This window comes from Anomaloglossus baeobatrachus, unplaced genomic scaffold (assembly GCF_048569485.1).
Source record: "Anomaloglossus baeobatrachus isolate aAnoBae1 unplaced genomic scaffold, aAnoBae1.hap1 Scaffold_302, whole genome shotgun sequence".
Lineage (NCBI taxonomy): Eukaryota > Metazoa > Chordata > Amphibia > Anura > Aromobatidae > Anomaloglossus > Anomaloglossus baeobatrachus.
Window position 1 is genome coordinate 285838 of NW_027442447.1, and position 14118 is coordinate 299955.

The 14118-nt window shown below is 48.0% G+C and overlaps 1 protein-coding gene across 1 annotated transcript in view; it reads left to right on the forward strand.

Moving 5' to 3' along the window:
• Positions 1–14118, forward strand: part of LOC142268471 (uncharacterized) — a 202153-nt gene that overhangs the window by 185758 nt on the left and 2277 nt on the right. The window contains exons 4-8 of the mRNA XM_075332359.1: positions 5236–5333; positions 9520–9669; positions 9799–9978; positions 10060–10183; positions 10267–10380. Coding sequence (XP_075188474.1) covers positions 5236–5333; positions 9520–9669; positions 9799–9978; positions 10060–10183; positions 10267–10380 — 666 coding nt within the window. The remainder of the gene's footprint in view (positions 1–5235; positions 5334–9519; positions 9670–9798; positions 9979–10059; positions 10184–10266; positions 10381–14118) is intronic.

The following is a 14118-nucleotide window of genomic DNA, read 5'->3' on the forward strand; positions in this document are numbered from 1 at the left end:
GTGGTGGAAATCAACTGCTTGGGCGCACGGCAGGGCTTGAAAGGGAAGGAGCACCATTTGACTGTAAAATTAGCTGGAATTATTAGCGAATGCCAAGTCGCATTTAGAGAGCCCCTAAGGTGCCTAAACAGTGGAGCTCCCCCACAAGTGATCCCATTTTAAAAACTAGACCCCTCAAGGATTTTATCCAGGGGTATATTGAGCATTTTGAACCCACAGATACTTCACAGAATTTGATAACATTAGGTCGTCATATTGAAAATGTTAATTTTTTTTTAACAAAAATGTTGCTTTAGCACCAAATTTCTCACTTTTTCAAGAGGAAACACGAAAAAGTAAAACCCACACTTTGATACCCCAGTGTGGCCAAAAATCCCTGTTTGGACAAATGGGAGGGCTCGGAACGGAAGGAGCACCATGTGAATTTTGTAAAAGTTCAAATAAATGGCGGGCACCATGTCGCATTTGCAGGGCTCCTAAGGTACCTATACAGCAGAAACCCCCCACAAGTGACCCCATTTTGGACACTAGACCACTCAAAAATGTTATTCAGGGTTACAGTGAGCATTTTGACTCCACAGGTAGTTCACAAAAATGTTACTGTAATGCCAAATTTCTCACTTTTAGGCTGGGTGCCCACAATCCGGCGATACTGCGTCTAGGACGCATTGACAGCTGTGCAGATGCCAGTGTTGTCCACACGAGAATGCAGCTGCCCGTGCCCACGATGCGGGTTCAGGCCGCTGCAGACTTTATTCTCCCTGCGAAAAACACTGTCATCTCCACAGCATAAACTGACATCCTGCACCTCTGGAAGCCACGCCGCTGGTCAGTTTATGCTGCAGAGAAAAGCAGCACAGTGGGCAGGAGATTTCTAAACATCCCGCTACTGCGCTTGTACTGCACAACATCGCAGTCAAAACATTCTGCGTCCAAACCACTGCAAATCCTGATAGTGGGCACATAGCCTAATAAGCCAGGATGGATGGATAGATGTCAAACACATATATCATGTCCCACCCCCCCGCATATTCTAAGCTAGCACCCTTTAGTAAGTTTCATGGGGCACTAAATTGTGTTTAACCTTGAATTTGGCCGCCCCCCAAAATATAAATTAAATAATAATAATAATAAAAAAAAAAAAAAGAATACAGAGTAAAGCAGATGGCTGCAGACCACAGCTGGCAGCTTCACCTTGGCTGATAGTCCAAAATGAAGGTCTCCCCATGCTATTTTTTTAATTTATAAATAATTAAAAAAAAAAGTGGGGACCCCCTGTGAAGGGGTCCTTCTCCCATATCACACAATTAACAGAGCGAGAGATGAGTGAACAATCCAAAGCATATTTATTCCATGCAATATAGAATGACCATCAAATAATCCACCACACGGAGGGTAAAACTAGTCCAGAAATGGCATAAATTTCCCGGAGTTCAGTCACACTCCTCCAGCAGTCCTTCTCCAGGGAAATCAGGGTTTCTCACAGTGTCTTTGGGGTGCTGTCTGCAGCCTCATCATCTCCCTCAGAGGTTCAATCTTGTTTCTTCTCTCTTGTAAGGGTATCTTCACACTAAACGACGTACCAGTGATTCCGACCACGATATGACCTGCTCAGGATCGCTGGTACGTCGCTACAGGGTCGCTAGTGAGCTGTCAAACAGATCTTCCCAACGACGCAGCAACGATATCGGCAGTCGCAGGGACCCTGTTACATAGCACAATTCAAATCTTGATTAGTAACATAGGCGAACAAGGTCGTTGGGTACGGTGTCAAACACACCGATGCGTGCTGCCCTGCGGGAGCCCGAAGACCAAAAAATGAACCAGAAAGGTGTTTAACGATCAGCGATTTCACAGCAGGGGCCAGGTCGCTACTTAGTGTGACACAGCGAGATTACTGATGAGGTCACTGGTACGTCACAAAATCTGTGACTCAGCAGCGATCACGCTAGTGATCTCGCTATGTGACAAGTACCCTTAAAGGCCCCGTCACACTAAGCAACATCGCTAGCAACATCGCTGGTAACGAACAACTTTTGTGACGTTGCTAGCGATGTTGCTGTGTGTGACATCCAGCAACAACCTGGCCCCTGCTGTGAGGTCGTTGGTTGTTGCTGAATGTCCTGGGCCATTTTTTAGTTGTTGCTGTCCTGCTGTGAAGCACAGATCGCTGTGTGTGACAGCGAGACAGCAACAACTAATGTGCAGTGAGCCAGCTTCTGCGGAGGCTGGTAACCAATGTAAACATCGGGTAACCAAGAAGCCCTGTCCTTGGTTACCCGATATTTACCTTTGTTACCAGCCTCCGCCGCTCTCACTGTCAGTGCCGGCTCCTGCTCTGTGCACATGTAGCTGCAGCACACATCAGGTAATTAACCCGATGTGTGCTGTAACTAGGAGAGCAAGGAGCCAGCACTAAGTAGTGTGCGCTGCTCCCTGCTCTGTGCACATTTAGCTGCAGCACACATCGGGTTAATTAACCCGATGTGTGCTGTAACTAGGAGACTGGGGGCTGGTCACTGGTTGCTGGTGAGCTCACCAGCAACTCGTGTAGCCACGCTCCAGCAATCCCTGCCAGGTCAGGTTGCTGGTGGGATCGCTGGAGCGTCGCAGTGTGACATCTCACCAGCAACCTCCTAGCAACTTACCAGCGATCCCTATCGTTGTTGGGATCGCTGGTAAGTTGCTTAGTGTGACTGGACCTTAAGTCTCACCCAGAATCACTAATCTCTCAGGTAAACAGAGAGTTTAAGTGGATTCCAGGCCCCCTCCCCAAGACCTAGGCACAGAAGCACTTCAAGGGTTATATAACCTGACTTAACAGGACAAACAATATATCGAATAGACAGATCACCATGCCCAAAACATGAACCCACACAAAATAGTACATAACCCACAATATCACATCATGACACCCCCCAAATTGGATTTCCAGCCAAGGAAAAATGGACAGCTGTGGTCTGGTATTCTCAAGGTGGAAAGATCCATGGTTATTTGGCCCTTCCCAGCCTAAAAATAGCAGGCCGCAGCCACCCAGAAGTGGCGCCTTCATTAGATGCGCAAATCCTGGCGTTTCGCCCCAGCTCTTTGTATAGCTCTGGTGCGGTGGCAAATGGGGAAATAAATAGGGTTGTTTTGGGTTAGGGTTAATGATGTCACGGCGTCTATCAGATACCCGACAGCACTAACCTAGTCAGTAATAAAAAAGGCAAAAAAAAAAAATTTGAAAAAAACACTCCCCAACACATTTCCTCTTTCATCAATTTATTAAAAAGAAAAAAAATCTGGTCTACCATAATCCATTTTGGAGGTTATACGACGACTTTGGACCTTCCAAAATATGGGTGGCACACTTTGAGAACATATCCTATCCCCCATTTTCTGAAAGTGCAAACCCTCCATGTGAGGAGTGTGGCTGCAGTGATACTGCACTCACTCTCCCCGGGTCCACAGCATGGTAGTGTGAGCTGCAGTAAGCTCAGTCTTACTACTAGCAGGGAACCGGCTGAGAGCCGCTCTGCACATGTGGCCAAGATCTTCTGAGAAGGAAGAGGAGGGATCGTCACTGCAGGAGGTAACGGGAGACCGGGGATTGACAGGGTGACCTGGCTGGACCTGGGGAGAACTTTGAGGAGGAGGATGAATGCAGCGTGTGTGCCGGCCATTTTAGATGATCAGTTGGGGCATGGGAATGGGGGGGGGCACTTTGGCCACATCGGGGGACCGGGGTAGGCACCTTATGTCCCTATTTGACATGCTTGATCATGCCAGGTGGGAGATAAATAATTTTTTTCTGCCCGAATCATGATCTCCAAGGTCTGAGCTACACTTAGTAGCTGAAACCACAGAAATTATCCGATGCTGGGGGGCGCTATACACTTGATTTCTTTATTGCTTGCTGGCAGCAGCGGGAGGGAATTAACACTATGACCGCTAGGACATATTTTTACTGCCCACGGTCATTAAGGGGTTAAAGTCTACAAGCTCCGACACTAGTTTAGAATATCTAAACTTTTTTCTTTACATAATTATTCTAGTTTAGGAGTGAAATATAATGTGGACACATTTTGTAATGGGGTTAATTTTCACTATTCTGCTGCCTTCATACAAGAAATGGGTGGTAAATTGTGTGCGTCAGCGAGTGCACAGATCCGTACGCCATGTGTGGCCCCTCTTTTTCCGTAGAAACAAGAATACATCGAATCCTAATCCCATTGTCCTGTTTTTAACTGAAAAACTGGGAAATTATTTGTTTTTGCACTTTTATGTTTTCCTACTCTTATTACAGAAGCAATTACTCTTTTATTTTTCCGCTCACATTGCGGTATGAAGGATTGTTTTTTTTTTTTATAAAGATAATGTGCTACTTTTACGGTTGTACTATTTACATAGCACATTTCATGTTGAATATTTTTTAGTACCCAAATGATATCTCACCTCCCTTATCTCCATTAATGTTACATATCGGCTCATCTCCTTCCCATTCAGGTCCTTATAATATCGGATCCTCTCAGTGGAGATCTTCTATAGAAGAGAATTCTCCTGATTGCCCCGTGAAGGATGGATATGGACAGGGACAAGATGGCGGAGAGGATATTACACCTCACCCTAGAGATCCTCTTCCGGCTTACTGGAGAGGTGAGAGATTCTGATGACGTCACATTACATCATTCTTATCTATGGGAATAACAGATGGACAGAACTGGAGAGGTGAGGACTCTGGAAATGTCTGGAGTGAGATTTATTACTGTGTCTCTCCATAACCAGGATTACACAGTAGTGAAGAAGACCTCTAGTGAGCGCTGTCAGGCCCCTGTGTCTGAGGGATGGGGAAGACCCCTGAGCCCAATCACGGGGCCTCCACCTCAGCCCCCGATACATGAGGACATCAATGACCAGAAGATCCTAGAACTCACCTACAAGATGATTGAGCTGCTGACTGGAGAGGTGACACTGCTGGGAATGCTGGGACATTATACAGTAACGCTATGAAGGGATCGGGGGTGACGGTATCATTGTATGTGTCAGGTTCCTATAAGGTGTCAGGACGTCACCGTCTATTTCTCCATGGAGGAGTGGGAGTATTTAGAAGGACACAAAGATCTGTACAAGGATGTCATGATGGAGGTTCCCCAGCCCCTCACATCTCCAGGTAATAGACAGGACTAAATACACACGGCCTATAATTATCTGTATGTAAGGAATGAATTCAGTCCCTGTATGTGTTTCCTCCAGTTCTATCCAGTAAGAGGACAACACCAGAGAGATGTCCCCGTCCTCTTCTCCCACAGAACTGTAAACAAGAAGATCCCGATGTTCCTCAGGATCATCAGGTAGATGAAGAGAAGGAGCCATGAAATCTCCCTATGATGTGTAGACGGCTGTGAAGGTCTTGTGCTCAGTCTTGTTTTATCGTCCAGTATTATATGTTTTATACTTCTGTAATGAGAGCGGTGGAGATGGCAGGATTATTGCTGATCATAGATGTGACTTCTCCATCTGGCTGTGACTTTTGGATCACATTTATCCCGTTCTCTACACTGAACACTTACATCAGGGTTTCGACACCACGTGATCAGAGAGAGAGAGAGGTCGCCCCTATCCCATGGGTCAGAAGGTCACAGCGCACGCCAGGACTAGTTGGATCTGCTTTTCCTTCCACGTAGCTGTGCAGACTATCCTTGTGCTGACGCTGCTAATTTTAAGAAGACCCTTGTGTCTTTCTTTGCTTACCATCCTGAGTAGAGTTGATCGGACGGCCAATAATCCGGTACCAGCGGATCACTGCCAGATTTAAAAAAAAAAAAGTCCGATCCGCTCTGGAATCCTGTGCCCATATAACTCAATGGGGACCGGAATCCGGAGGTTAAAAACGTTTGTGCAGGGGCTAGGAGCAAGCGCGGCATACTCACCGAGGCACTGTCATGGCGGCACACTCTTTCCGGGTCACGCTGTTATTTTCCGGAGCCGACACTTCAATATTCATTGTTTTCCCCGCCCACCGGCGCGTGTTGGTTGCAGCTAGACGCGCCCCCCACCCTGAGTGTCAGCGTGTCAGCTAACTGCAGCCAATCACAGGCGCCAGGATGGCCGGTGGGCAGGGAAAGCAGTGCACTGTCGGTCAGTTCACGGTGGTAAAGATAAACACTCGGCAGCACAGTTATAGCGCGCGGCTGCAGCCCCAGCTGTCGCGCTGTATTTGTGCTGCTGTGTATACAGTGCCCAGAATCACGCGTGCAAGGCTTTGCTGGGTGCTGCCATGGCAGACTCGCATGAGCCCCTCGCATGTGTGATTCCGGTTAAAGTAAAAAAAAAAAATCGACGTGTGGTTCCCGCTATTTTCATCACCAGTCAAGATAACGCCGGCTGGGGGCTGGTATATCCCCAGCCCGCAACCGCCCGGTATTGCCGCATCTATTGGATGTGACCATACCGGTGAGCGCTACTGGCTCTTCCCGCAGTCATGATGCGGTGCCAGTCGGGGTAATAGCAGGGGTTAATAGCGGCACATGGCTGCTACTAAACCCTAGCTTTGTTCGATGGCACAGGCGTCTATCAGATACCTGCATCACACTAACCTGTAAGTGACAGTAAATAAACACAGACACAGAGAACAATCCTTTATTTGGAATAAAATACAAACATCGCCTGCTTCACCACTTTATTAAGCCCAAACACCCTGCAGCTCCGACGTAATCCACACAATGTCCCACGCCGTTTCAGCTCTGCTACATCTGAATATCACAGAGAGCGGCACGACCGACCGCTCTCTGTGAGCTCCAGAGAATGAATGAGCTGCGCATTGAGCGCTGATGTCACTCAGGTCATTTGCGGTCACAGCTGGAGATTCTCACGGTCCTTCATCTGTGATCGCAGGTAACCTGACCTCAGGTGGAGGTCACTGAGTTCACAGACCTGCATCTCCTAGCAGAAAAATCGCATTTTTTTTGGCCAAGAGATGCAGATTTTGTGCTGAAATTTTTATACCATATTCCTGCATCCAATCTACACTTCCTGGCAAAAAAAACTGCGTTGTTTTGGCGGAATTTTTTTGCCGCGTTTTTTTGCCAGGAGGTGCACATTTGGTGCTGAAATCGTCTGGACCAGCTTTCAGCACCAAATTTCCACCTGCTGGCAGAATTTTTTTTTTTTCATCCCCAGCCATGATAACGCCGGCTGGGGGCTGGCATAATCTCAGCCTGCTGCTGTCTGAACATGAGCGTGCATGTACCTAGAAACACATGAACGCTCCTGTCAGAAGTTTGCAGCTGTTCTGCGATGTCAGACTCGCGGGAGTTCCTCACAAGTGACTGCGGCGTAGAAAAAAATGCTTGCTTTTTTTTTTTTAAATAAAAATAAATAATTAAAAAAAAACGACGTGCGGTACCCCCAGTTTTCATCCCCAGACATGATAACGCCGGCTGGGAGCTGGTATATCCTCAGCCCGCAGCTGCCCAGTATTGCCGCATTTATTAGATGCGACAATACCAGTGTGCGATATCGGCTCTTCCCGGAGGCGTGATGCCGTGCGAGTCGGGGTAATAGCAGGGGTTAATAGCGGCGCACGGCTGCTGCTAAACCCTAGCTTTGTGTGATGGCACAGGCGTCTATCAGATACCTCCATCACACAAACCTGTAAATGACAGTAAATAAACACAGACACAGAGAGCAATCCTTTATTTGAAATAAAGTACAAAACACACCCTGCTTCACCTCTTTATTAAGCCCAAACACCCTGCAGCTCCGACGTAATCCATAGGAGAAGTCCCACGCCGACACATCCAGCGCTGCTACATCTCAGAGCAAGCAGCTATAGAGAAGACTGCCCGCTCTGAGTGCAGCCTATTACTGAGCCGCGATAAGCGATGACCGCAGCAGAGTTGTCACAGGCTGGGGGGCGCGTCAGCCTGCAACCAATCACAGTTGAGAAGACGTCCGGTGGGCGATGAAAACACGGAAAGCTCTGCGATTGGGTGCACAGGAAGTGAAAGCGCGACCCGGAAGCAGTGTGCCGCCATGACACCGAGTCTCGGTAAGTATGAAACGCTCATTTATTTATTGGGGGTTTTTTTCATTTTTATTAATTACAGATTCCGGATCGTGCACCCGGAATCCCGCGCCCGGGTCCGGCCCGGAGATAGCGCTGAAACCGTGCGGATTCGGATGTTTACGGTCCGGGTCCGCTCAAAACTAAACCTGAGTTGTCTCAGCTGTTCTGATTTCTGCACTCCCCCGTTATTAGTACTCACCACTTTATCTCAGTAGTTGCCAGTGATAACTTGGTTTTCCATGGTCCTGGCTTGGAGGTGAGAGCCATGGAAAGAAAAATTGTTTTGAATTTGATCCTGAAGATTGCTGCCTGGAAATTTTCTTCCTATTGATCATCTCCCTTTTTATTCATTTCTCTTCCATCCCCCTTTTTTACCACTTGTTGTTTGGGAATGCAGTTTCTTTTTCCTTTGTCTGTCGTTTTCCTTTTGTGTCATTATCATAAAGCAGGACTAGTGTTCCTCCTCCCCTGCTCACTAGACACGGTCATGATTAGGGTAAGACAGGGATAGACACGTGATTGCCGCACAAGGGGAAAGAACCTGTCTTGGGACATCGGGGAGCTCAGGGTTGCTCAGAGTAAGTGACAGGGTTTATCCTTCCTGTTCTTCCCTAGAGGCAGTGGTTCCCACCCCATCTTTCTCATGATACACCGCTCAGCCTCTTGGTGGAACACAACAACCAGGGACTGCCCTGTATTGGTAACTGGTGCCTACTGTCAGCAAAGTCCAACCTCAGAGGCTCTGGTGATGACTGGGTAGGCATTTAATCATGTAACTCGGGGTAAGCCTGGTTCAGGGCGCAGTGATGTAACGCCCTTCTCCTAAACCTATTAGCATGACAGGTTTACATGTAGTTCTTCAAATGACATGATTCAGAAGAAACTCTCAAAGGCTCCATTCACTGTAATGAGGCAGCAGAGTTAGTCTGGACTCCTCATGGCAGCGCGGCAATCATCCCTATCTAGTGAACGGTTATCTCCAGTAATCGTATTATTAGGCTATGTTCACACACTGCGTTTTTTACCTGCGTTTTTGGTCCGTTTTTGCTGCAGAAATTTCTTGAGAAATTCTTGTAACCTTTCTGCAGACATTCCCCAGCAAAACCTATGGCAAGAAAATTAGCTGTGCGCACACTGCGTTTTTTTCTTAAGAAAATTCTTTCAGTAGATTTTCTTAAGAAAAAGAATGAGCATGTCACTTCTTTTCTGCAGCTAACTGCGTTATTTGCCATAGATAATTGGCACAATAACGCAGGCAACAACCAGCGGTAAAAACGCACCAAAAACGCACCGAAAACGCGGCAAAAACGCAGGTGCGTTTTTGGTGCGTGTTTTAACGCAGGTGAACTAATCCTTCACTCTTAAGAAATTTCTTAAGAAATTTTCTTAAGAAAAATCATTTTTCTAGTGTGAACATAGCCTACAGCGGATTCTTTATGATGTTACATCGTCCTCTTCTCCCCATTCAGATCCCTACAATATCGGATCCTCTCAGTGGAGATCTTCTATATAAGAGAATTCTCCTGATTGACCCATCAGGGATGGATCTGGACAGGGACAAGATGGCGGAGAGGATATTACCCCTCACCCTAGAGATCCTCTTCCGGCTTACTGGAGAGGTGAGAGATTCTGATGACATCACATTACATCATTCTTATCTATGGTAATAACAGATGGACAGAACTGGAGAGGTGAGGACTCTGGAAATGTCTGGAGTGAGATTTATTACTGTGTCTCTCCATAACCAGGATTACACAGTAGTGAAGAAGACCTCTAGTGAGCGCTGTCAGGCCCCTGTGTCTGAGGGATGGGGAAGACCCCTGAGCCCAATCACGGGGCCTCCACCTCACCCCCCGATACATGAGGACATCAATGACCAGAAGATCCTAGAACTCACCTACAAGATGATTGAGCTGCTGACTGGAGAGGTGACACTGCTGGGAATGCTGGGACATTATACAGTAACGCTATGAAGGGATCGGGGGTGACGGTTTCATTGTATGTGTCAGGTTCCTATACGGTGTCAGGACGTCACCGTCTATTTCTCCATGGAGGAGTGGGAGTATTTAGAAGGACACAAAGATCTGTACAAGGACGTCATGATGGAGGTTCCCCAGCCCCTCACATCACCAGGTAATAGACAGGACTAAATACACACGGCCTATAATTATCTGTATGTAAGGAACGAATTCAGTCCCTGTATGTGTCTCCTCCAGGTCTATCCAGTAAGAGGACAACACCAGAGAGATGTCCCCGTCCTCTTCTCCCACAGGACTGTAAACAAGAAGACCCCAATGTTCCTCAGGATGTGTTTCCTCCAGCTCTATCCAGTAAGAGATATCTACTCATGTACTTTCTGCACTAATTTTGTGTTTACATTTTTAGGTTTTCTGCTCTGTTTTTTTTTTCAGCTGTATTTTCTTTGCTTCTGCTTCTTCTGCTGTTTGTTTCTAGTCCCTTCTCTATGTCATTATGAAGGCAACTCAAAGACCCGCAGAGGGTTCATGAATACCCTGTTTCTCAGAAAATACGACCACTGAAAATAAGACCTAGCATGATTTTATGGGATTTTTAGAGAATACTTGAAATATAAGCCCTACTCCAAGAATAAGCCCTAGTTACAGTCAGGGCCAGCGTTGGGAGAGTCAAGCTGTGAAATTTCTTAGGAAATCCACTCTCTTAGGGTCCCTATCAGTTGTATTCTAAGGTTGACTGTTTACAGACCTTTGATGGCTTCAAAGTCATATGACATGATGTAACCAAAGGTCTCTTAATTGCAGGAGTCTAAATGAATTGAACAGGACACAGGCTGGCATGCAGGACTGGCATTAGGGGAAAGGGAGAGCAAACTGGGCAATTTCACAGGCCCCCATTCTCCTAGGGGCCCAGTGTTTATATGCCAATTATATGACTGCTTAAGGACCTTTTTGACATCATGTCATGTGACCAAAGGCTGGTGTGTGTGTGTGTGTGTGTGTGTGTGTGTGTGTGTGTGTGTGTGTGTGTGTGTGTGTTCATGCCAATTTTAACCAGCTTTGCCAAAATGGGCAGCGCTTGGCCAGAAGAAGGGTGTGATGCCACCGCTTCTCTAATTCATAAGCAACTGCGGTGTTCCCTATACCAGAAATCTCACTCCAGTCCCTGACGTCAGTTTTCAGTGTCCATCACCGGTCTTGATGAATTGGAGCCCTAATGTTTGACTGCAAGACCCTGCTACCTGCTTTGGTTACAAAGCCTAAGGATAGGCCAGCAACGTTATAGTCCCGGACAACCCCGTTAAATATCCGGCATCTGTCTATAACTATTTTATGCTCGTCTTTGAAAAAAAATATCTTTGAAATTGTCTATGTTGTGGATCAATGTTACAAGGAGATTTTTGCAGGTTTTGCCAACTGTCATGGCGGCGTCAGGATCTGTGGAAATTATAGATTCTGGTACTCTGCATGTTCACTTCTCTGATGTCTGTGAGCAGCGCAGGGAGACGCAGGCGTCGAACCACAGACTTGGGCAGGCTAGCAAGAGTTATTCTCTGCGGGGCTGCTTGTTAATGTCTTTGATCACATGCTGTAGAGGAGAAAGTATCGCTCCCCTTCTGTATAAGCTGGCTGGACTATTTAATTAATCCATGCTATAGGTTACCTATACTGTTCTGGTGAGGAGGTGTGATCCAGACTTACGGTTGGTTGTTGTGTATTATTGCTGTGGACTGTTGTGGTGTTAACCCCTGTTGTCTTTTTGTTGCTGCCTTTCTGCTATTGCTTTTCTCCTTAGTCTCTCACTGTTTATTTCTGTGAATTTGCAATGTGTCCCATTTGTCTTAATCTATGTTTCCATCATATTCCTGCCCCTTTCTTTCCCGAAAGATAACAGATTAGATTTGGTCAGGAGAATAGTAAGTCACGGGACTTAGACATCTCCATTTTAAGGGGTAATCGTGAGGTTAGGAATAGTTTAGGGTCCCCTAGCGTGAGGGACAGTATAGCAACTGTCCCTCATTATCCTGCAGTCATATTGTGACAATCAATTATTTACTGTAGCACATTCCAGAGAACTGGTGCTAGGAATGGGAGATTGAAATTAACGAAGATGTAACTCTTAAGGCCCTGTTACACGCAACAACATCGCTAACGAGATATCGCTGGTGTCACAGAATTTGTGATGCACATCCGGCGTTGTTAACAACATCGTTGCGTGTGACTCCTACGAGCGACCGCTAACTATCCAAAAAGCAGCAAAAATCGTTGATTTTTGACACTTCGTTCCTTTCCCAAATATCGTTGCTCATTCAGGACACAGGTTATTCGTCGTTCCTGAGGCAGCACACATCGCTACGTTTGACACCCCGGGAACGATGAACAGGAGCATTCCTGCGTCCTCTGGCAACGAGGTGGGAGTGACGTTCATGCGGCTGCTCTCCGCCCCTCCGCTTCTATTGGTGGCCCGCTGTGTGATGTTGCTGTGACGCCGCACGAACCACCTGTTACGGGGGGACCTTCAGATTAGGACCAGGGGGTATATATCCTAATCGTCAGTCGGGGCCCACCATGCTCCAGATGACAAAAGAGCTGCTGGCACTTGAGGGTTAGGCGGAGACTATAGAGCTGGATGGCTCTGAGATAACCCAGGGAATCTGGGAACCGGTCACGTGTGTAGAGACACGTCAGACCGGACGACAATCCGGTTAGCGTTTTGGTGCACCTGGCGCTACACCAACCACGTGTGCAGGGAACACGTCAGGCCGGGTGGTGACCAGGTAGCGTTGACCAGAAGACCGCCACGAAAGCGCCCTGTCGGCCACGTGTGTAGGACACGTCAGGCCAAGCGGTCCTCCGATTAGCGTTTCTGGTCACCTCTCGACTGGCCACGTGTGTGAAGGACACGTCAGGCCAGATGGTTACACCAGTAGCGTTGACCGGGAAGCCGAGGAGGATAAGGAACACCCTATTAACCACAGGGGTCCTGGGGTACGATGTCCGTGTGCGTAGGGGGCACAATCTGACAGGAGGCGCATCAGCCGCAGCCCAGTTAACGCCACTGGGCTGCTACAGCAAGACTGGAGCGGCAGGAGGGAAGCACGGCGCCTGACCCTGATGTGCTGAGCCACAAATCTTGGCGTGACAGGCACCGTTCGCCTAACCCTACCTACCGCTTCCGAACATAGGATTATGCCGCAATGAGGCTCTAACATGGAGCTGTGCTCTGACTGAGCAAATGTGAAGACTGCGCACCTCCATGTTGTCTCCAGCCCCTTTTTATAACCTGGGTCCGCCCCAAACCCAGGGTGGACCACAATGGCACCTCCAGGGACCAACAGCAGAGTGCCATGTCATCAGCGACGTCACAAGCGGCCTATCCTGAACCGCCACGTCACTGATGATCTCATGGCAGCCACGCCCAAACACTTCACCAGTCATCGTCTGACGACCAATGGTGAGGTGTCGTGTCATAGGGCTGGGCCTCATAGTCCGGAGTGGCCACATCATTAGGACGCCTGATGCCCTCTGGCCTATCAAGGCCTGCCACCTCACGGACATGCTCAGTGAAGTCCTTCCCGGACTTTGCCTCCAATGCACTAAGTGCCTGAGCATGCTCAGTAGCCTTGACAACAATCTCAAAAATCAGACTATCAGCCTGAGCATGCTCAGTAGGCACAACACAGGACTTAGACACAGCACGCAGTCCAAGCACCTGTGCAAAGAGGCTTCTCGCACTAAGTGTAGGAGCATGCTCAGCAGCCCGAACCGAGGACTTAGCCTCAGAAATGGCACTATCAGGCTGAGCATGCTCACTAGGCGAAACACTGGACTTAGGCTCTGGCTGGGGTAAATCGGCACACGCATGCGCACTAGCCGCCTCTGCACACTTAGACGTGGAGGTGCAAGCAGCCAGCTGGACGACCCGAGGCATGGCCAAAAACGGCAGCCGGCGCCAGGGCGCAACTGGAACCGCAGCAGGCTGCTTGCGGCTATGGCGGCACCGATTCGTAACACCACCCCCTTAAAAAAGAGTTTGTTCACCGGCCACAGCGACGTCGTTAGGAAGGTATGTGCATGTGATGCATACTAGCA